Source organism: Pelodiscus sinensis, chromosome 11, assembly GCF_049634645.1.
Source record: "Pelodiscus sinensis isolate JC-2024 chromosome 11, ASM4963464v1, whole genome shotgun sequence".
Taxonomy (NCBI): domain Eukaryota; kingdom Metazoa; phylum Chordata; order Testudines; family Trionychidae; genus Pelodiscus; species Pelodiscus sinensis.
Genome location: NC_134721.1, coordinates 33,403,748 through 33,426,225, shown reverse-complemented (window position 1 = coordinate 33,426,225; position 22,478 = coordinate 33,403,748). Strand labels below are relative to the sequence as shown.

General features: G+C 54.6%; 2 protein-coding genes across 14 annotated transcripts; one reads left to right on the top strand and one right to left on the bottom strand.

The window, feature by feature from the left end:
* Positions 1-486: 486 nt before the first annotated feature.
* On the top strand, positions 487-17,175 carry FERMT3 (FERM domain containing kindlin 3). Its single transcript, XM_006129640.4, has 15 exons — positions 487-646; positions 1,677-1,844; positions 3,171-3,404; positions 3,909-4,034; positions 4,252-4,420; positions 5,464-5,566; positions 6,084-6,191; positions 6,863-6,997; positions 7,152-7,201; positions 7,445-7,569; positions 8,073-8,179; positions 8,514-8,729; positions 9,051-9,175; positions 9,491-9,632; positions 16,202-17,175. The coding sequence occupies exons 2-15, from the start codon at positions 1,685-1,687 to the stop codon at positions 16,379-16,381; spliced, it is 1,980 nt and encodes a 659-aa protein (XP_006129702.2). The 5' UTR covers positions 487-646; positions 1,677-1,684; the 3' UTR covers positions 16,382-17,175.
* On the bottom strand, positions 16,704-21,444 carry TRPT1 (tRNA phosphotransferase 1). 13 transcript variants are annotated; one of them, XM_075939078.1, is made up of 8 exons: positions 21,378-21,444; positions 20,314-20,395; positions 18,950-19,119; positions 18,439-18,616; positions 18,131-18,187; positions 17,436-17,632; positions 17,169-17,237; positions 16,704-16,931 (listed from the first exon to the last, which is right to left on the bottom strand). In XM_075939078.1, the coding sequence occupies exons 2-8, from the start codon at positions 20,321-20,323 to the stop codon at positions 16,704-16,706; spliced, it is 909 nt and encodes a 302-aa protein (XP_075795193.1). In that variant the 5' UTR covers positions 20,324-20,395; positions 21,378-21,444. The 13 variants fall into 13 exon arrangements, with proteins under 13 accessions (XP_075795193.1, XP_075795192.1, XP_075795189.1 ...); XM_075939077.1 differs by lacking the exon at positions 21,378-21,444 and adding an exon at positions 21,011-21,314; XM_075939074.1 differs by lacking the exon at positions 21,378-21,444 and adding an exon at positions 20,821-21,004.
* Between the last annotated feature and the right edge of the window lie 1,034 nt (positions 21,445-22,478).

Genomic DNA, 22,478 nt, shown 5'->3' with positions numbered 1-22,478 from the left:
ATATGGGAATATAAGAATTGCAAGACCAGATTGTTGCAGTGAGTCCATTGGCCTCCGAGTTGAGTGTCTCTCACCCCTCCCCCCCCAAATATGCTTCCTGCTTCAGAGGAAGGTTCAAGTCACACTGGGGATATGCACACAGGGCACATTCCTCCCCCCAGCTCTGTCCTTATATGGCAACCCCCCTATGGCATTGCAGTCCCACTGAGTTAAGAGAGGGTGCTCTGTTTAGGGTGTTACAGATCAGGGTCCCTATGGCACTATGATGCTTCTGATACGAAGTGAGAGAGTGTCCCCAGTGGGAAGGCCCTCCATGCTGCCCACAGCAGTGTGGGCGTGTTCGTGTAAAGCAATCCTAGGGCTGTGGCAGGTGCCTGAACTGCCATTGGATCCTGATGCCAAGGACTTCCTGCACAAGGCAAATAATGCTGAGCCCTGGAGCAGTTGAGCAAACACTGCTGGGCGGTCTGAGAGGAAGTACATGGGCGGGGGGGGGAGGGGGCAAAGGAAACGCCTTAGAGCAACGGGTTGGAGTGATTTGACAGAGGTACGTTGGGAGGGTGGGAAACAGTCCAGGCTGGATCCCCATCTTTACTAGCTGAGCCAGCAGTGCCAGGAGCTTTGCCGGGAGCCCGCGGCAGAAACGGTAAGGGCTGACTTCATTCGGGGGAAGGCGGGGTAGAAGTTCTGCTTCAAAGTGCCTGGTAAGGCCTGGCTCCATCTGTCCTCCCCTGCCAGTTTGCCATGTGCCCTAATGCACAATCCTCCACTCAAGTGGAAGATGGGACCCTGTATCAGAAAAGGCTTAGGGATGAGGTGCATGGAGATGTGATCTAGCTGCGTGGCACTTCCTACCAGCCATGGGGGAATTCCTCCTGAACAGCTTTGGGGGGGAGGGGGGCTGTCCCTGAGGCTGGGGCTCAGTGTCTGGTTCTATACCCTACTTCTAGGGCCATGGCATTTACCCACCCGCTGGTTTGAATCAGCCCTTGTGGTCTTTAGCCATGAACTAGGGCTCAGGCAATAAAGTAGGGTTCAACCTAGGAGCTGGGGAGTCTGGGTCCTCTGGCTTCGTTCCCAGCTCCGGTTGGGGAGTGAGAGCTGATTGGTGGGGTGCCCCCGTAATGTCCTGACTCCCAGCTATCCTTGCTCTAACCTACTCAACCCCGCTTCCCTCCATCTGCTGGGAGAGAACCCATGAGCCCGGATCTCTGGCCTGGTGAGCTGGGGTCCAGTGGAACCATGGTCCCCTTGCTGTTTGTGGGACAGACTTCCCAGCACCACCTGCAGGGACCCAGATTCCCTGGCTCCCATCCAGTGATCCTGGCCCCTGCAGCCTCCAAGCACAGCACTTGTCCAGCCTAGGGCTGGTGAATGGGAGCAGTGGTCCAGCTGTTTCTGCCTCCCACTCACCATGTGTTGAGAAAAGACAAATCCTCTCTCTCCCTGGAACAGGCAGGGTGCATTGGTGGACTGTGGCAGTCAGTCTCCTCTCTCCATCCCCTTGTACCACCCTGGTGCTACTGACCCCCAGAGTGGGGAAGGGACAAACCACCCCCTTCTTACACTGCTAATTGAAGCTGGGTGCCCTAATGCACAATCCTGACTGCCAGCCCCCCTGTAGTAACCCCCCTGCTTCAGTCTCCCTCCTGACCTGTGTGCCACATTCATTCCAGGGCTCGCCATGGCCGGGTTGAAGACAGCAAGCGGGGATTACATTGATGCCTCCTGGGAGCTGCGTGTGGTTGTAGAGGAGCTGGGGACTGAAGCTGAGCCCCTCACTCTGCGAGTCACCGGGGACATGCACATTGGCGGTGTCATGCTGCAGATTGTGAATCAGATGGGTGAGTGTGGGGGGGCCCTCTGCTGCTGTGGGTTGCATGGGGGGGGTGTCCGCTCTCATTAAGTCCCCTCCCCACTTTACATACTTCTCCCCACAACAGGTGAGCCCTGGCATGGATAGTAGGGTTCTGTCCCTTTAAATCTCCTGCTGCACTTCCTCTCCCTCTCCCTCCCCCTTAGCCACCAGCTTCCTGCTGTAGGATTCCCAGCATCACCCATTTTAGCATCAGAGAGGTTTTCCCCAACCCACGACACCTCAAATTGCTCTAGCCCAGAGCTAGAAATGGAACCCAGGAATCCTGATGCCCAGCACACCCCTGCTCTAACCACTAGACCCTACGCCCTGCGCTTCCTGTCAGTCTCACATGATGCCAGCTGAGTCATGATCCTGATGCAGGGTAGTGACTCCCAATCATCCAGTTCCAGACCACCCTCACTTCCTGTCTCTCCCCTCTTACACCCTGCAGCATCAGGCTCGGGCTGGGGCACTACCCCCATCCCCAATTCCCCCAGAATTGCCCTCTGTGTCAGGGATGCACATGCCATCTGTGAGGGTCACCCATGGGCTGGGCCAATCCTGGAACAACTGCTGGGCTCTGGTCTGCCCCACTGTCTGCCCTGTATTAGTGATAATCCATCTGTCCCACACATCCCTCTTCATCTATTTGTCTGTCCTCACATGCCCCCCTCTGTCCTGCACTCCCCCTGCCCCCATCTCTCCACAATCCAAGGTACCAATGAGGGAGAGACCTGGTGGGAGGGGGTGCCCACGGATCAATCCAACAGGAAGTGACTTCTTATCTGCCCAGGACACAAGGTGGGCCTGTGCCATGCCTTCCTGTGGCCAGTCTATGTGGTTAGGGGCCCTACTCCGGCAGTGCCCGATAGTAGCTGGAGCTGCAGTTGCTGAAGGCTGTGAGGCCCGCACCCTGGATGAGGGCTGATAAGGGGCCAGCTAGCCAGAGCCTATGGTTATAAATAGCCTCCAGGGCTTGGGATTCTATTCCTGGTTTGTGGGGGGAGGGGGAGCGGTTAGTGGGTATGAGAAGACTGAGCTGGGAATCAGGACACCTGGCTTGTCTCCCACTCCAAGAGGGAAATGGGGTCTAGTGGTTAGTGTGGGGAAGCTGGGGGCCTGCCCCAGTAGCCAGGAATCTGGTTTAGCTGTCTGTAGTTGTACTGTGTGTCGCTTGCACAGTTCAGCTCCTGGGGTTGCAGTATCCTCCCTAGCCTGTGGGCTACCTACTGCATCCTCCCTGAGATGGCACCGGCTGCATCTCAGTGCTGGGCGTGGGATCCCTGTGCAAACGACTGTGCTCTGCCCCCAGAGGTGAAGCAGGACTGGTCAGACCATGGGCTTTGGTGGGAGCAGAAGAAACTCTGGCTGCTCAAGACCAACTGGACCCTGGATAAGTATGGGCTGCAGGCAGATGCCCGTCTCCGGTACACACGTCAGCACAAGGCTGTGCGGCTGCAGTTGCCCAACCGGCGGATGATCCGTGTCCGCGCCAGCTTCTCTGAGCCTGTCTTCCGTGCTGTGGCTGGCATCTGCCGGGTGCTGAGTGAGTGTCCGGGATGCAATGTGGCATAGATGGGCCAGGGTGGAGAAGGATGCAGGGAGAGCATCTGGGATCGGCAGGAGGTGTGGAGGAGGGAAGGGCAAAGCGCACAGAGGGGTAGGAGGTGTGGAGGTGCAGGGGGTAAGGGCGGCAGTGCTTAAAGTGGTCTGGAAAAAGTGCATGGGGAGTCATTAAAGTGACCTCACATCTACCTAGCTCCTGGGGCTCTTCCCCACTGTCTGCCCGTTTCTAGCTGGGGAGTGGAGCCCAGATGGGCCAGTGGAGGAGTGACCCAGGGAGCAGTAGGGGGAGGAATGCAAGAGGGGTAAGAGGAGGGGCTGGGAGCAAGCAAAAGTAGCGAGAAAAGCCTGGGTGGGTACAGGGATGGGGCTTTTGGGAGAGAGGAGCAGGGAGCCCAGGCAGAAGGAATGAGGGAAGGGGGCCGCAGGGAGCTGGGGGAAGGCCCCTTTCTGGGAAGCTCCCTCACCCCATGTTCCCTCCCTGCAGGTATCCGTCATGCAGAGGAGCTGTCACTGCTGCGGGCACCAGAGGAGAAGGAAAAGAAGAAGCGGAAGGGACCGGTGCTGGAGACAGAGGATGAGTTTGACCTGAGCGGGGTGGTGCTGCCAGCCAGTGAGCACAAGCACGGGGGGTGGGCAGGGGCCTGAGGGTGCTCTCCTGCAAGCGCAGGGATGAGTGTGTGTGCTAGTGCATCAGTGTGAGTCCCTGGGAGAGCACCCCTATGTGCTCGTGCCAGACTAGCAGGCACAAGTGCTGGCGTGAGAAGCTGTGTGTGCCCCTGGCAGGGTGTCTGTCTGGGCGCCACTAACCCCCCTCCCACTCCCCGCAGGCGCAGAGCAGCAGCCGTTCCGGGGAATGCCGGCCCATTTCTCGGACAGTCCTGCCACCGAGGCCTGTTACCGGATGCTGTCAGTGAGCTGGGCTGGCCTGAGCCCTGAGCATGTGCTGAAAATGCCTCGGCCCAGCAACCTTGTGGAGAAGGCTCAGATCAACAGCCGGTGAGAGGAGAGGGGTGGCTGAGGGGTGGGATTGACAGGCACCGGCATAACTGGCAGGGAGGGGGCAGCACCACAGCCAGGTCACATCAGGGCTTTCCAGGGTACTCTGAACCCCCAGCCTTTCTACTGTCTCTAACGGCAGCGGGGCATGCCGGGCCATGGGGTTAGGGGAGCCCCATGACTCCAGCATGCCTAGGCAGGGCCCTGGGCTCCAGCGCTCCATGTGTCTGCGTCTCCCCCCAGCATTCCCCAGAGTTCAGAGCCCTGCAACGACCCAGTGCAGCCTGTTCAGAGCAAGCTGGTGTTTCAGGGCCCTCAGCCCAGAGACCATGCTGGCAGCCACCTGCCCCTTTCCCCAGCTCTTGCCAGTCTCCTCTGTCTCTACCCTGGACCTGGGCTAGAGTTTTTGACATAGTTTCCAAGAGAACCCTCCTTCCCTTGCTGCATGCAAGAGGCCCACTGCTTCTGAGTCCGGAGGAAACCTTGCGCTGGGCTGACCTTCCAGCCTTACCAAACAGGGCATGGAGGGAGCCTCCCCAGCTACATGGGCAGCCCAGTTCCTAGTCCAGCCTTGGTGACTGAGCTTCCCCTGCCAGGGGTCACAGTTTCTATCTACATGGAAGTGCCTCTGCCAGCTGAGCTTCCCCAGTTAGAGCAGCCAAAGCCCTTCCATGCCGGTCCCATGGTGTCCACAAGAGGGCTGGTGCTCTGCAGGGACACAGCGCTCTGCTAGGCAAAGTGTAGGCCAGGCGGAAGCCACCTCCTGTCTCTGAACTCCAAATGCCCTGGTGCTGGTCACACAGTCAGCTTCTGTTGCTGGAGGTGGGGGCTGGCCAGCAGGGCTCCAGGTATCGCTCTAGGGCTTCTGGCCTAGGGACAGTGCTTGATGGTGCATCCCCCAGCTATAGTGAGACTCACAGCTGTCCCGTCTCCTCTGCCCTAGAGAGGGAAGTAACCTCTTCCCACCAGGGGCTGGCAATCCCAAGAGGGGAACTGAATCACACCTGCTCTGACAAATATGACCATTCCCATGTTGCCCCCAGGTGGCTGAGCTCCTCGCGGTCGCTGATGCAGCAGGACGTGCGGGAGAATGAGCAGCTTTGGCTGCGGTTCAAATATTACAGCTTCTTTGATCTGGAGCCCAAGGTGGGACCCTCCTGGATCCTAATCCTCCTCCCCTGGGCTTTCCTGTCTTCCCCCGCCCCCCCTCCTCCCTGACTACACCCAGTCTGTCCTATCTGCTTCCTTTAGGAGCCCAAGACAACCCTGCCATACTCGGTTGCCTGTCCCCAGGCTCTCCCTTCCTGTCTCAAAGCTACCCTGGCTTTTTGGATCCTTAGCCCAGGACCGATGGTCCCTCTAATTTTTCCATTTGTGTGTGTGGAATGATTTTTGTTATGTGCACCAAGGTATGTGTGGATGTGCACCACTCGCAGAAACACATGCTGCCAGCTATGGGTGCTCTGATAATCAACTGGGCATTATGTGAATCTCTCTGGGGTGGCCACCCATGTGTTCAACTTACAGGGAACACTGCCCAGGACCCCTCCCCCACAACCCAACTCCCTTCCAGATCCCTGTACCATCCCCCACTCAGCTCATCCTCTTTAATTCCCCCCCATTGACTCCTAACCCACCCCCTTTTCCTGTCCCCGTGCTGCAGTACGACACGGTGCGCATCACTCAGCTGTATGAGCAGGCGCGCTGGGCCGTGCTGCTGGAGGAGACTGACTGCACTGAGGAGGAGATGATGGTCTTTGCTGCCCTGCAGGTAATGGAATCTCCTTGCCTCCCAGAAACAGCCCCAGCCAGGCCAGGGTCCATCCCTTCTCCCTGCCTTATCTACCAGGGGTCTCCACTGTCCCCAGCCAGGCCTGGACCGATCCCCTCCCCCACTCATAGGAAGCACCTGCAGCTGGCCAGAATCCATCCCCTTCCCTACCACGGAATACCCCCACCTGTCTGGGATTCCCCCCTTGATCCCAGCCTAGTGATGGGGAGGGAGGGCTATCTTCCCCAGAGCTCACCCAGTGGGGCCACCTCCAGAGCCCTCCCGCCTGCCTGGGATCCAGCCTTTTCCCCAACAGGACACCCCACCCTACCCAGTATATTTCCACCCCCCACTCCCAGCTGAGCTTGGCACTACCTTCCTGGCCCCACTGGGTGAGATCTGGGGAAGATGGTATCAAGCCCAGCTGAGGATGGGGTATCCTGAGCGGGTAGATCCCTGCTAGTTGTGGGCAGGATGGATCCCAGTCAGGCAGGAGGGGCAGGGCTTAGTCCTGGCCCCACAGAGTGAGCTCTGGGGACTAGGAGGACCAGGATCCATGCCCTCAGTCAAGCCAGCGGGCCAGTCCCACATGGGAGCTATCAGGGTGGGTGAGATGGTGAAGATCTCCCTCCCTACACACTGCAATTAACCTGCCTTCTGCTCCCCTCCAGTATCACATCAACAAACTCTCCTTGAGTGCTGACCCCACAGACCAAGCCAAGGAACAAGGCCTGGATGACTTGGACTCAGCCCTGTCCAACCTTCAGGTCAAGCTGGAGGGGGGGACATCTACGTCGGACATGCTGGTAAGGGGGAAGCTGCAGGGCAAGGATGAGGGGCACCAGCAGAGCTGGAGGGGGGCCCAGTGGAGGCAGCGGGATTGAGGGGCATCTGGAAGAGCTGGGGTGAGGGGAGCACGCTGGAGTAGCAGGAGATGACTGTGTCTTGATCTCCTGGCAGGAAAATCTCACCACCATCCCAGAGCTGACGGCTGTTCTCCGGGTGTTCAGGTGAGCTCCAGACTCTCATCCTGGCTGTGGGGACAGAGGCCAGGGGCCAGGAGTCGGGGCTCTTGGGTTCTACCCCTGCTCTGGGAGCAGTGTGGGGTCCAGCCTCCCCATTGCCCAAGCTGTCCTCTTGCGCCCACTCCTCATCACAGCTTAGGGTTCAAGAGGAGCTGTGTGTTTCTCCTCCACGGGGGGGGGTGCCTGACTGTGCCCCCTCCACCTTGGCACTAATGCCCCCTTCCGCAGGCCCCGCAAGCTGACGCTTAAGGGCTACAAGCCGCACTGGGTGGTGTTCAAAGAGACGACCATCTCCTACTACAAAAGCCGCGAGGAGGCGCTGGGTGAACCTGTGCAGCAGCTCAACCTCAAGGGTGTGTACAGCATCCCCTCCCCCCACTCTTTGATGCTCAGAGAACTGAGCATCACCCTTCCTCAACACTGAGCAGTAGTGGTCCAGATTCCTCAACCTGCAGCAGGTGAGTCTCTTGCCATCAGCCCTCAGGGTGCAGGGAAAGTCCCTTTCCCATGAGAAACCTCACATCCTTGCTGTTCCAACCTCCTGGACCCTTTGCACTCCAGTAGCAGGGAGTTCCACAGTTAAGTGACAGAGAGAGGACAAGATTTCCCTTTCTTCCCTCCCCTCCCTCCCACCATTTGCAGACAGTCAGTGGTCTCTGGCATCAATGGACAGATGTTATTTCCCTAAAATCTTAGTTCCCTAAAAATCCTGTGGTCAGTAGTTCCATAGGTTCTCACACAGACGAGAGATTATTCTTCATCCCCATGAAATTTTGAGGCATTTTTTCAGCCACAGTAAAGCATATTAATCACCAGAAATATTGCATTCTCCTCCTTTCCCCCCTCCCAATTTCAGGGTGTGAGGTGGTACCGGACGTCAACATCTCTGGCCAAAAGTTCTGCATCAAACTTCTGGTGCCCTCTCCAGAGGGGATGAGTGAGGTGCACCTGCGCTGTGAGAACGTGAGTTGGGGGGCAGGGCTGGGATCAGGCTGTGAGGTGGTGTGTGAAGTGGGATTACACCCTAGGGGGGTGCAGTTGGGTTGTACCATGTAGGAAGAAGGTTTCAGGGTGTGGTGGTGAAGAGAGCAAGTGAATTATGCCATAAAGGGAGGGCTACAGAGGAGCTATACTGGGGGAAGGGGTTGTGGACTGATGGCAGAATGGGATTCTCCTCTAGATAACGCTGCAGACTCTGTACTGCTGGGGTCTAGCTCTGAAGATGCATTGTAGGGTGGTCCCAGCTGGGAGTCTTTGGTGCCTCCTCCTCCTTTAACCCTCCCCTCCCACTCTGCAGGAGCAAGAGTATGCCCACTGGATGGCAGGGTGCCGGCTGGCAGCCAAGGGCCGGACCATGGCAGACAGCACATACCAGTCTGAGGTGCAGAACATCCTGTCCTTCCTGCAGCTGCAGAAAGCCAATCCCGATGTGCCTGTGGCACCTGATGCCGAGGCCATGAGCACCCAGTGGCTGGTGTCCCCCCGCTACCAGAAGAAATTCAAACCCAAACAGGTGTGTGTGGGGGGGGGGGAAGGGAACAGGGGAGCAACCCCTATTGAGCTCCCTGCCCACTGGCTACAAATGGGGACACAACTGACTGTAAGGGGAAGGCGCGCCCTATGGAGCCTCCCTGCAGCACAGTGCCTCCAAGTGAGGCACTGGGGTAACTGGGCCGGCACTGACTCAAAGCAGAGCGCCTCCTGTTGCAGGCACAGAGTCCCCTACTGGGATCATGGGACCAAGAATGCCTGACAGGAGCACCCTCCCATCCAAGCAGCACTCAGGCCTGGCCTTGTTGAGTATGGAATACTGACCCATGTCTCCTGCCCACAGTTAACTCCGCGCATCCTGGAGGCCCATCAGAACATGGCCCAGCTCTCTCTCACTGAGGCTAAGATGAGGTTTATTCAGGCCTGGCAGTCACTGCCTGATTTCGGCATCTCCTACTTTGTGGTCAGGTGAGGCACCCTTCCCCTCAGAGCCAAAGGGCCAAACCCGAGACTCCTGTCCCCCTCCCCCCACTCCATTCTCTCACCACTAGACCCCACTCAGCTCCCCCACAGAGCTGAGGATAGAACCCAGAAGTCCTGACACCCTGTCCTTCGCTCCCCCCCACCCCAGTCCACTCAACTTCTCTCCTCTCCCCATGAAGCTAGGGATAAAAATCAGGAGTCCTGATTTCCAACCCCTCCTGCTCTACCCAGTAGAGTGCTGCCCCCCAAACTGCAATACAACCCAGGAGTCCTGACCCCCATTTCTTCAACGTGCTGCAGGTTCAAGGGCAACAGAAAGGATGAGATCCTGGGCATCGCCAATAATCGTCTGATCCGAATTGACCTGGCTGTGGGAGACATGGTGAAGACCTGGCGGTACAACAACATGCGCCAGTGGAACGTCAACTGGGACATCCGTCAGGTCAGAGCAGGGAAGGGGTGGCTGGGGCCTATAAGGAGCAATGCCCAGCCATCATGGAGTCTGGCACACGGAAGGGATGCAGGGGAATGCCCAAGGGGAAACAATATACTGGGTCTTCCATCCCTCTCCAGTGCCCATGTGAGGTGGAAGCTGGGCTCCTGGTGTCTCTTGCCCTCATTTGGGAGGAAAGTGCGGTCTACACAATGGTAGAAATGTAAGGAACCTTGAGAGGTCACTAAGTCCTGCCCTCTGCACTGAGGCAGGACCAATAAACCTCCATCATCCCTGACTGGTGCTTGTCCAACCTCTTCGTAAAAACCTGCAGTGATGGGGATTCCATGACATCCCTTGGAAGCGTGTTCTAGAGTTTACTTACCCTCAGAGTCGGAAAGGGTTTTTTTCTAATACCTGACCTGAATCTCCCTTCCTGCAGATAGAACCCATGATCCCTTATCCTACTTTCAGGGTGCATGCAGCCCTTACTACACTGGAAGACTGTTACCAGGCCCCTTCAGTCATCTTTTCTCAAGACTAAACAAGCCCAGTTTTTAACGCTTCTCTGCTCTGGACTCTCTCCAGTTTGTACACATCTTTCCTAAAACGTGCTGCCCAGAATTGGACAAGTACTGCAGCCGAGGCCTCCCCAGTGCCAAGTAGAGCAGGACAGTTATTTCCCATATATTGCACGCAACACTTACAACACCCCAGAACAATATTAGCCATTTTGGCAGCTGCATCCCACTGCTGATTCACATTCAGTTTGTGATCCACTGTAACCCTTGGATCCTTTTCAGCAATATTGCCACATAGTCAGTTCTTCCTCATTTTGTAGTTGTGCATTGGATTTTTTCTGTAGAGTAGTACTTTGCATTTGCCTCTGTGCACCAACGTATTTGCAACTCCTCCCAGCTTGGTGTCATCTGCAAATTTTATAAGCACATTCCCTATTCCATTATCCCAAGTCATTAATGAACATATTGAATAGTACAGGACCCAGAACTGATCTCTGTAGAATTCTAGATACACCCTCCCCGTTCAACTATGAAACACTCATAACTACTCCTAGAATATGATCTTTCAACCAACTGTGCATCCAGCTTATAGTAACTTCATTTAGTCCACATTTCCCTAGGGTTTTTTATTAGAATGTCATGTGGGACTGTGTTGAAAGCTTTACTAAAATAAAGATAGACAATATCTACTGCTTCCCCCTTACCCACTAGGCCAGTAATCCTAGCCAAGAAGGAAATTCTTGGCAAATCCATGTTGGCTTCTAACCCTGTTATCTTCTAGGAGCTTGCAAACAGATTCTAAGAATATAAGAACTGCCATACTGGTCAGACAGTAATCTATCTGGCCCAGTATCCTGGGCAACAGTGGCCAATACCAGAGTTTCAGCCAGAATGTACAGAACAGGAAGGTATGGAATGAACCACCCCAGTCTTCCATTCCTGGATAATGGTGGTCAGAGGTTTAGGGTCACTCCCAACCATGATGTTACAGACCTGACCATGCTGGATAACAGTCCTTGTTGGACCTAACCCCCCAAATCTTAGCCAGTTCTTTTTTTGAACCCAGTCATATTTTTGCCTGTCATAACATCCTATGGCAATGAGTTTCACAAGTTAGTTGTGTGTTGAGTGGAATAAGTACTTCCTCTTGTTTGTATTAAATCTGCAGCCTATTAACTTCTATGCAACCCCTGTTTTTTGTACTGTGGGAAAAGGTAACATTTTCTTATTCACTTTTTCCATGTCATTCATGATTTTATAGACCTTTATTAAGGCTGAGAGGAAGTCACAGATTCCGTGACTTTCCAGGACCTTCATGACTTCTGCAGCAGTTGGCATGGCTGGCCTGGGGGCCACCAGAGTAGTTTGGGCAACCACATCACTCAGTGCTGAGAGAGTCTGGGGCCACCACCCTGGCACCAGGAGTTTCGGTGTGGGAGTTCGGACCTGGGGAGGAGGGAGGGCTTTGGGAAGCGCTTGTTTCAGGGAACCCCCGGAAATGCAACGTGTTCCTCCCTCAGCTCCTAGTTTCATGCGTTGCTTCCATCTGTAGACTCAGCTCCTATTGGCCACTGCTCCAAGCCAGTGGAAGCTGTGAAGCTGGCACTTGGGGTGGGAGCAGTGAGCAGAGATTGGAGCTGTGGAAGGGACATGTTGCTGCGTACAGGAGCCACTAGGAACCAGGTTGGGAGCCTGCCAGCCCCACCAACCTCTCCATCAGCACCAGTGGGGGTCCTGGACCATATGCTGCTTCCTGGATCTCTCCTCCAAAGCACATTCAGTGTCCCCTGGCTGTCCCTGCCATGCATCCCCAAGATTGAGTCAGGGGTGTGTAGTGCAGGTCACAGGCTGTGAATTTTTGTTTATTGCCCATGACTTTTACTAAAAATACCCGTGACTAAAACGTAGCCTTAATTTTTATCTCACACACCCTTAGTTGTGTCTTTTCTAAGCTGAGCAGCCCAATTCTTTTTAGTCTTTCCTTATATGGAAGTTATTCCATGCCCTTGATCATCCCACTACACTAGTGAGCCATGGCTGCTCTTCACAAAATGATGTTGATTCTTTCCCTAGATAGCATGTTTATCTCAGTCTGATAATTATATTCTTTATTATCGTTTCTACCAGTGTGCCTGGTACTGAAGTTATGGTTACTGGCCTGTAACTGTTTCTGGAGCCTTTTTAAGAATTTGGTGTTTTACTAGCTACATTCTAGTCATTTGGTAGAAACTGATTCCAGCAATAGGTTACATACTACAGTTCTGCAATTTCATATTTGACCCCTTCAAACTTTGATTGCCATCTGGGCTTTGTGACTTCGTAGTGTTTTATTAGTGTGCTGAAACTGCCTCTGTTGACAATACTTCGGATTAGTCACCCAAAAAGAACCGCTCTGATGTGGGCATCTTCCCTACAGCTTCTGCTACAAAGACCCATGCAAATAATCCATTTAAATTCTCTGCAACTGCCTTGTATTCCTTGAGTGCTTCTTTAACACCTAGGTTGATGAGTGGCCCCACTGCCTGTCTGACATGCTTCCTGCTTCTGGTGTACCTAAGAAAATTCGTGAGAGCTTTTGTCTTTAGCAAGCCGCTTCTCAAATTCTTTCCTGGGCTGTCTCATTACACTTGTACATTTTACTTGTCAGAGTTTGTGCGCCTTATTTCCCTCATTAGAATTTGACTTCCAATTTTTAAAGGGTGCCTTTTCCCCTCCAATATTCTGCTGCTTAGTCACGGTGGCATTCTTTTGGTCCTCTGATTGTCTCTCTTGGTTTGGGGTATATCAATAGTCTGCCTCTCTGTTATGGTGTATTTAAATAGCCTCTATGCTGGCTGGGACTGTTCTTTTTAATTTAAGCCTAACAAACATCCTCATTATGTAGTGTCCCTTTTTAAAGTTAAATGTAATCTTGGTGGGGTGTTCTTTTTTGGTACAGGTTGGACCTCCAAGTCCGGCACCCACAGGACCTGATTGGTCCCAAATGAGGGAGTTTAGGACTAGAGAAGGTCAAGGTTCCGCTGCTGTTGCCCCCTGCGGTTCTCTGGTCCAGAAACGATGTTGCCAGATCACAGGGTCTTGGTTTAAAGAGGTTGAATCTGTATTTTCCCCATATAAGGATGTTACATTTTAATTACATTGTGGTCACTGTTACGGAGCTGTTCAGTGATACCAGTTGAACCTTTCCAATCCAGAACTCTCTTGTCCAGAAACATCCGTTGTCCAAAATTGTTAGTTAGCCGGATGTCCACTTTTCATGGGTGTGGCCAAGATTTCCCACAGGCTCATAAAGTTTGTTTACAGCCATCAGTCCTGGCTCTCAATGTTCTGTGCTGTTATTTAGCTCTAATTTACCCCTAACTAACAGCACAATAAGCAGTGGAAGTGTTGGTAATGCTGTTAGACAATATTGACCTTTCGTGGTCCAGAAAATTCTCTCATTTGGAACCAGTCAGGTCCCAAGGGTTTCAGACTAGAGAGGTTCAACCTGTAGTTACCTCTGGGACAACATCCTCTGTTCCACTTATGAGTAAATCAAGTATTGCCTCTTCCCTTGTGGGTTACAACAGCTGCACTAGGAAACAGGGTCGTCTCTGCATGCTCATCCTGAGGTGACATGTACCCAATCCATGAGAATACAGGCAGTCCCCGGGTTACGTACAAGATAGGGACTGTAGGTTTGTTCTTAAGTTGAATCTGTATGTAAGTCAGAACTGGCATCAGCCGCTGCTGAAACTGATCAGTTTCAACAGCTGCTGAATCTGGACACCAGTTCCACTTACATACAGATTCAACATAAGAACCCCAGGCGTCCCCAAGTCAGCTGCTGCTGAAACTGATCAGCAGCTGATTCCAGGAAGCCCAGGGCAGAGCAACTCTGCCTCGGGCTTCCTGTAGTCAGCCGCTGGTCAGTTTCAGCAGCGGCTGACTTTGGGACGCCTGGGGAAGAGCAGCTCGGGTGCTGCCGACTTGGTCCAGAAGCGCGGCCGCTCCTCGGCGCTACTGGACCAACCCAGCAGCACCCCAGCTGCTCTGCCCCAGGAGTCCTGATTCAGCCACTGCTGAAACTGATCAGCAGCTGAATCAGGACTCCTGGGGCAGAGCAGCTGGGGTGCTGCCGGGGTTGGTCCAGTAGTGCTAAGGAGCGTTGCTGCGGGACCAACCGGCAGCGCCCCACCTGCTCTACCACAGGCCCCGGGCTTTGCTCCACGTCTCCCTGGTCTGCTGGGGGGGCACTCCCTGCAGACCAGGGAGACGCTGAACAGAGCGGCGGAGCACCCGGCCGGACCCGCGGTGCTTCCAGCTGATCTGGAAGCGGCCGCGGGTCCAGCTCCCGGTGCTCCCCCGCTTTGCTCCCATCTCCCTGGTCTGCTGGCTCTGCCAGCAAACCAGGGACACGGGGAGCAGCTTTTCTCGCCCCGGAGAAGGCGGGCGGTGGGACCAGGTGTCCCGCTGCTCCAGTTCTCCAGGGCGAGAAATCCCCGTTCGTAACTGCGGATCCAACGTAAGTCGGATCCGCGTAACTTGGGGACTGCCTGTAGTTGAAATTGCCCTTTGACTGAGATTTCTGGTGTAGCCTTTGTAACCTCCATTAACCCTTTCACAATCACCATCACACGCCTTGTCAGTAAAATATTCCTACAGCTTTCCTCTTCTTATTCAAGCATGGAATTACTACCCACAGAAATTTTAGGCTAGTTGGATTCATTTAAGAATTTGATCTTTTTTTAACATGTAGTGCCACCCCCCATTCACATGACCTCCAATCATTCCTCTATAATTTATACTCTGGTGCCATGGATTAGCTTCATTTCACCAAGTTTCTGTAATAACTCATCTACCACTATCCTCTCAAAGCCAGATGCTCTAGTTCAGTGGTTTTCAAACTATGGGTCACAACACGTCATGGAGGTTAGGTCCATCAATGGCTATTAGCCAGGATGGGTAAGGAATGGTGTCCCTCGCCTCTGTTTGTCAGAGGCTGGAAATGGATGACAGGAGAGGGATCATGTGAGGATTACCTGTTCTATGCACTTCCTCTGAGGCACCTGGCATTGGCCACTGTTGGAAGACAGGATACTGGGCTAGATGGACCTTTGGTCTGACCCAGTACGGTGCAGTGGAATGTCAGGCAGTGGGTCTTGTTGCTGCAAGGGGCTCAGGTGACCAGTGGGGGTTCTAAGGCAGCTACCTACCTGTCCTATACCACAAACTGCACCATGGCTGGCAGCAGGGGTGGGTGGGTGTGTGTCTGGCGGGGAGGAGGAGTGCATAGGGCTCTCTGTATTGCTCCTGTCCGGAGCACTAGCTCTGCACTCCTATTGGCTGGGAACCTGCTGCTGGCTGCTTCTGAGGGCAGCATGGTCTGTGGTGCCAGGAGAGGCAGGAAGCTGCCTTCGCGCCCCAACTGAATCTCTGATCAGGAACCGCTCAAGGTAAGCTCTTCCTGCCCCAGCCCTGACCCCCACCAAAGCTGTAGCCCCCTCCTATACCCCAGAGCTCTCATCCTTAACCCCACCCCAGGGCCCACACTCTAGTGGAATTATGTTGGGTTGCAGATAAACAATTTTCTTCAACTGGGTCATGAGAGAAAAGTTTAAAAACCAGTGTTCACTCATCTTAGTATTTAGACTTCTAGCATTTGTATATAAGCCCTTGTACATTTGATCAATCTTTAGTCACTTGTCTTTAATGTGTCATGTTTTAATGAGTGGTGTATCTGACCAGTCCTAACTAGCTTCTGTCTGTACTTCACCAATTTCTTTCCTATCCTCCACAACAGGATATCATGTTTGCCCTTGAATAAATTGAAGGGATAGCTCTGCCTGAACCATGTGCTCCTCGGCTTTCCCCTCGTCCTTGGTTTAAAAACTCCTTTACAACCTTTTTAACTTTAACTTTACATGCCAGCACTTTGGTTCCATTTTGGTTAAGGTGGAACCCTAGCTATTCCTTTCCCACTTCCTAATAAAAATAAGGGGGGGGGGGGGGGAGGCGGCCAATAGCCAGAACTTGTGTGTCAGAACCAGCCCCTCACTGCTGTCCTCTCTCTCCCAGGTGGCGATTGAGTTTGATGAGCACATCAACGTGGCGTTCAGCTGCGTGTCAGCCGGGTGCAATATTGTGCACGAATACATTGGGGGTTACATCTTCCTGTCCACCCGCAACGTCGACAAAGGCCGGGACCTCGACGAGGAGCTTTTCTACAAGCTGACGGGGGGCCATGAGGCCCTGTGAGCACTCAGCACTGTCCCCTGGGTAGCGGGTGGGGGGGAGAAGAGCTGGGGTCAATGTTGACCCCACCCACAGGGGTCAGCCTCCTACCTCCCAACTCATTCTCCTCACCATACAGAACTCAACCAGCCAACCAGTCCTTACACACATTCCCAAGCCCCTGCCCTCCCCACTCATCCAGCAAACCAATCCAGCCTCCCAGTCCCCTACAGGCCACTACCCACACCATCCCTCAATGGCCTACACACTCCCAGCCCAATCTACCCCTTAGCCCACCCATCTTCTCATGCCTCTTGCCACCCCAGCACACCTGTATGTGCTCCATTCAGGGAAGGAGGGGACACAGGTCCCCTGCAAGCACCCCTTGCCCCAGCTGTGTGTAGGGTGAGGGGGTTAAGTGTGGCAAACCTAGCAAAGAGATAGTTGAAGAGGCTGCAGCAGATGGAAGAATTGAGTTTTTTATATTGCTCTCTCCCACCCTGATTCTTCTCCATGTCATGGCTCTGGAGCTGGGCCCCACCCAGTGTGGGTCACGTGAGGGGTAGCAGACGCCCTGAAAAAGAGGAGGAGGAGGATTTAGGAAGATGTTGCCAGCAATTGGTTTTCCCCCCAACCCACCTGCCCTCTGTACTCAGGAATGACTAGACCCTGCACCTCACACCAGCCCATGGACACTTCTTGGCCACTCCCTGGGACAAGATCAAAGCTATGGCCACTTGGATTCTGCCACAGGCTGCTGGTGAGGCATGTTGTCTGGGACAGCAAACTGAGTAATAAACCAAGCTCTCACCATATCAGGCAGGTCTCGGTCTCTGTGGAAGAGTTGGAATTGCTTCCGGACTCCAAGGTGCTTCTCCAGCTTAGGAAGGGGTATGGAAAACCAGTGGAAATTAGCAGAGGGAGCAGGAGTCAGGACTTTCCATTTGCTAAATGGCCATAGCACATGCCTTCCATTCTTTCTAGTGGGTGGGGTTCATGGAATTGATGGTGGGCCAGTCTGACCTCTCCACAGTGCCAAGTTCCCCTAGAAGGACAAACAGGGTGGGGAGGCCCTTACTGTCAGGCCGGAGCTGCAGGACGCTTTGGAAGTACTGGGGAGGCAGGAAACCTTCAGCATCACCCGGCGAGAGGATAACTCCATTAGCAGAGCGATAGAACTGGATCCCATCTGCAGGGGAAGCAACACACAGGCACAGAGCCACAGGAACCAGGACACGGGGGTTACGTCTAGACTGGCATGATTTTCCGGAAATGCTTTTAACAGAAAAGTTTTCCGTTAAAAGCATTTTCGGAACAGAGCGTCTAGATTGGCACGGACGCTTTTCCACAAAAGCACTTTTCGCCATTTTCGCGATGGGTGCTTTTTTGCGGAAAACAAATTTGAGCTGTCTACACTGGCCCTTTTGCGCAAAAGGACTTTTGCCCGAACGGGAGCAGCACAGTATTTCCGCAAGAACACTGACAATCTTACATGAGATCGTCAGTGCTTTTGCGGAAATTCAAGCAGCCAGTGTAGACAGCTGGCAAGTTTTTCCCGGAAAAGCGGCTGATTTTCTGGAAAAACTGGCCAGTCTAGACACAGCCCTGGGTTCTACCCTCCAGTCAGGGTGGGGACTGCAGTTGAGAGGGTAGAGGAGGGTGGGAGCCAGGATTCCGGGTTCTGCTACTGAGCAAGGGTCTCAGTTGGAAGGGTTGAGGAAACTTCTTGGTTCCCCCCCCCACACCCCAAGAGGGCCCTCACCTCTTACTCACCTGCCAATGCCTTGGGCCCATCGATCACTATAGCTACATCACAGTCCTGCCTCATCCCTGTGGATCAGTAGTCAGAGAAGTGGTTAAAAGCTGGCTATGAAGGGTAGCTCCCAAACCCAGCCACACACCCCTAGCTGACTGGGCTTTGAACCCAGAACCAGCAGTGTCGCTTGGGGCCAAAGCCCCTCTCCCCGAAAGAGCTCTGCAGGAATGGGGCACAAGGGAGGGCAGTGTGGTGTAGTGACAGAGTGAAGGGCCTCAGAGCCAGGACTGCTGGGCTCTCTGCCCAGGACAGGGTGCACACTCACCGCTGAGGACATGCCCATCCCCAGGTAGCCCAGGTGCTAGATGGATATGGTTGCGCCCCATGCGGGAAAGGCCCCCTTGGCAGATGGCTGGCCAGTGTCGCAGGTAGGTGCCATGGGCCATGGTCTGGGGCAGGTCTGTGGGCTCCAGCAATGGGGTCAGCTCGAGCTCCGACACCTGCTGGGAAGGGGATGGATCATGGAGGGTTATTGCAATGGGGCTTCTGGCCTAGAGTTCCCTTGTGTGCTTCCCTCAGCCTCTTGGCACACACCTCCCAGCCTCCATTTTCTTGTCTCTCCTTTTTGCCAGGTGCCCCTTCCTCCCATCCACTGAAGCAAGGATCCTGTCCTGCTCTCTGACTCTTCCTGGGAGCGAGGATCCTGTTTTGACCCACTCCCCACACTCTGGGGGCCCAGGACACAGAATCCCCCTGCCCACTCCACTTGACTTCCTCCCTCCCTCCTCCCCAGTAGAGGGAGCCCTCTCTGCTGCCAACCACCCCTACCCCAGCACCTGCAGCGAGTGCCCCTGGTTGGCCCGGATCTGCAAGTGCCCATCACCAGGGTGGGGGCGGAGGGCAAAGCGGCGCTTCTCGTTAGTCTCCACCACACGCTGCACGTCGGCCACAGAGACACCCCTGAAGCGGGGCAAGCTTAGCACGGAGGCCACATCTACGAACCCATCTGGGGAGGGGAGACAGACGAGACTGTCTACGCCGAGAGCCAACATATTCCTGCATCCCGATGGGCTAGGCTGAGCCCTGTCCCCCTTTCTGCACCCTACCGCCTCCCACACTCTGAGGGGCTAACCCAGACCTGACCCCTTCTGTGCACCCCGACAGGCTAGGCTGAGGCTTGTCCCCTCACTTGCCCTACCCCTGCTTCCCATATCCTAAATGGGCTAGGCCAAGAGCTGACACCTCCCTGCTTCCTAACTGGGGATGTGAAAGGTTTACTGGTTAGCCAGTTAACTTCACCCTAAACAGGTATTGCTTACCAGTTCCAGTTAACTGGGGTCCACTGCAGGCAGGGGCTGCTCTGGCCAGCTAGTCAGAGGAACCCCTGTCTGTGGCGGGCCTGGTATAGCCCCCTTCTGCAGGTTACATGGTGGCTCCCCGGGGCAGAGCTCGCAGCCCCTACCAATCCCACTCCTGGGGAGGAAGCTTCCCTGCCGCAGGAAAGTTACATCCCCAGGAGCTGGGCTGGCAGGGTCTGGCAGCCTTGCCCTGGGGAAGTTTTGCTGAAGGCTCTGTAGCATAAAGCTTGTTTAAGATTTATACGGCAGAGCCTGCAGTGCATGTAACTGCTAAGATTTTCAGCCGTTACACAGTTACCTTTTTAACTGACTTTTTACATCCTTAATCCCAACAGCCTAGGCCAAGAGCTATCATCCTCACTTTCCCTGCCCCTTTCCCACCCTCTGACGGGCTAGCCCAGACCGGACCCCCTCTCCACACTTTTGGTTCTCCCCACATACCCCACAACTGTGAGGTTCAGACTTAGGCACCTCCCCATCCTGTTCAGCTTGTTCCATCTTCCCCTTTCCCACAATCAGCAAAGGTGAAACCTGCCCCCTCCCCTTCCCAAAAAAAGCCACCCTGTCTCTTTCTCCCCCCCCCCCAAGAAATGGTTAGGCCATAACCCGACTCTCCCTCATACAACCTAACCCATCCCCCATTCACTGAGGGTGATCTCTGCCTCCCCCCAACATGCACTATTCCATCTTCCCCCCCCAATCTGAGCAATGGGGTCCCCTCCTCAGTCCTTTCTGCTGGGACTCAATAGTGCTCTCTCCATGGGAGAGGTGGTCCCAAGGAGCCAGCCTGCAGAGCTGGGGGGGGGGGGGGAGCAGACCTGTAGGAGAGTGGGTGCACTTACCAGCACTCATCTCCAGCCCCAACTGCGCTGCTCCATGACGCAGGACATAGGACAAGGCTTTGGACAGACGGACTTCTGGGTTCTGAAAGAGAAATTGGGGACAGAGAATGGAAGGAATAAGGAGGGGGAGGGAGAGGGGTAGGAGTAGGTGGGATGGTTTCTTCCCAGAGGAAACCACACATATCCCCCTCAACCAGCAACCACAAGTAGAAGGGTCTGAATAAGTCACTGGGAGCCAGGACTCCTGGGTTCTATTCCCAGCTCTGGAAGAGAGGGGTATCAGGGGTTAGAGTAGGAAGCCTGGGAACCAGGTCTCCTTGGTTCTGTTCCCATCTCATTCCTAGAGGGGGGTTCCTGTCAGCTCTTGGCCTCACCCAACCAAATCTGACCTGAAGGGGGGAACCCGGCAGGAAGTCTGGCCATGGAGACAGGTGTCACCAGCTCAGTGATGAGAAAAGCCTGGCTGGAGTTTAGTCAATAGCAACCACCCCTACCCCCATCTCTAACCTGGTCCTGGTGCCTCTTTCGACTCCGAGGCTTCCTGCCCCCTCTCCCAAGAGCCCCGGGGAGGGGCTGCGGAGATTCTCCCCTCCCTGGATCCATGCTAGTGGCTCCTAGGCTCCGTGCAGCCTCAGCCTTCCTAGAACACACCCAATTCAGTTACCCTGTTCCTAGACCCCCTCCCCACCAATCCCACCTTCCTGCCTAGAGCCGACTCCCCTTTCTCAGCGCCCCCTTCCCTGGGGGGCGATTACCCAGCCCAGACTGACAGCGCCTCTCCCTACAGCTACACTATAATAAAGCTGCCCAGTCCCGCCCACCAGGCCTGAGACATCTTGGGCAAGCACGTGGCCGGGGAGGCCCTGCTGTGGGGGCGCAAAGGCCTCTGGGAGTTGTAGTCTTTCAGGTGGCCGTGGGAACCCATCTAGTCCGGTATCCCAGCTCCTGTACGGGCCAGCGCAGCGTGTGGAACATTCTGCCCCGCGGGGGTGGGCGATCCCTGGCAGCAGGGTTCATCCTCCATCCCTGACCATGACGTTCTGCTTGTCCCTAGGCCTGCCCACCTGGGCCAAGCAGGGTAGGTGAGGTGATAGCTTCCCTCGCTGAAACAGACAGCTTTGCAGCTCCGCAGGGGTCTTCTTCCTTCCCTCTCCCCACCTGCCCTGCCCCGCCCCATAGCCACCCACCCATCCCCCTCCAGTCACGGCCACACTGTCTCTCTACTCTGGGCAATCCCAGCAGTGCTTCCTGGCCACACACGGTGGCGCCCCACACCCGCTTTGCAGGCCGCTCCAAATCTGGCTGCCAGATGTTGGGTCTCCTGTTTGCAAGGGAGTGGAGGAGGTTTGAAGGGCCAAGGCCCTGCTGCAGAAGGAAGTATCGCAGATGCCAGCCCCACCCTAAGCCAGGGTGGTGGGAAAGACAGGAAAGGGTATGTCGTGAGGGTTAACCAGGAAATAATGGGATTAAATTAAGAACAGGTAAACTGAGACTATGGGGGAGGCACCCAGACTGTGCAATTCACTCCCTGACCCAGAGGCTGGGAATCACTCCGGATTCCTGGGTTTTATCCTCAGCTCTGGGCAGGTAATGGAGTCTAAGGGTTAAAGCGTGGGGAGAGGCAGCCTGGCCAACAGGAAGTGACTCATTGAGTCAGGCTGGCTTGTGGCAGCACTTCCTGTCAGCTCAGGGCTTGTGCTCCTGGAGTCACCTTTCACCTTGCTGCAGAGAGCCCTTTCCCCAGCACCACCCAGTGATAAGGATGGCAGGGAAGTGGGGGAAGCCCTGACTCAAGCACACTTGGCCAAGTTCATTCCACCAGCCCAGGCAGCTGTGAAGAACATTATGATAATAAGTTTAATATTAATGACTCAAGATCATCTCATCTGATGAAGTGGGTTTTACCCATGACAGCTCATGATACTATATATATACACGTCAGTCACTAAGGTGCCACAGGACTACCCATTTTTAAAGTTTAATATTAGTTCTTTGGGGGGGGGGGAAGCCTAGTGCTTACAGCAGCAGGACTGGGTGTGAGTTCTAAGTCTGATTATCACCTTGATGTGTGACATCAGGCTTGGGGCATGGAAAATTTCCTGAGAGAAGGCAGATGGTGTAGGAGGCAAAGGATCTGTGCATTTCCCCCCCACAGGGGGGACCCT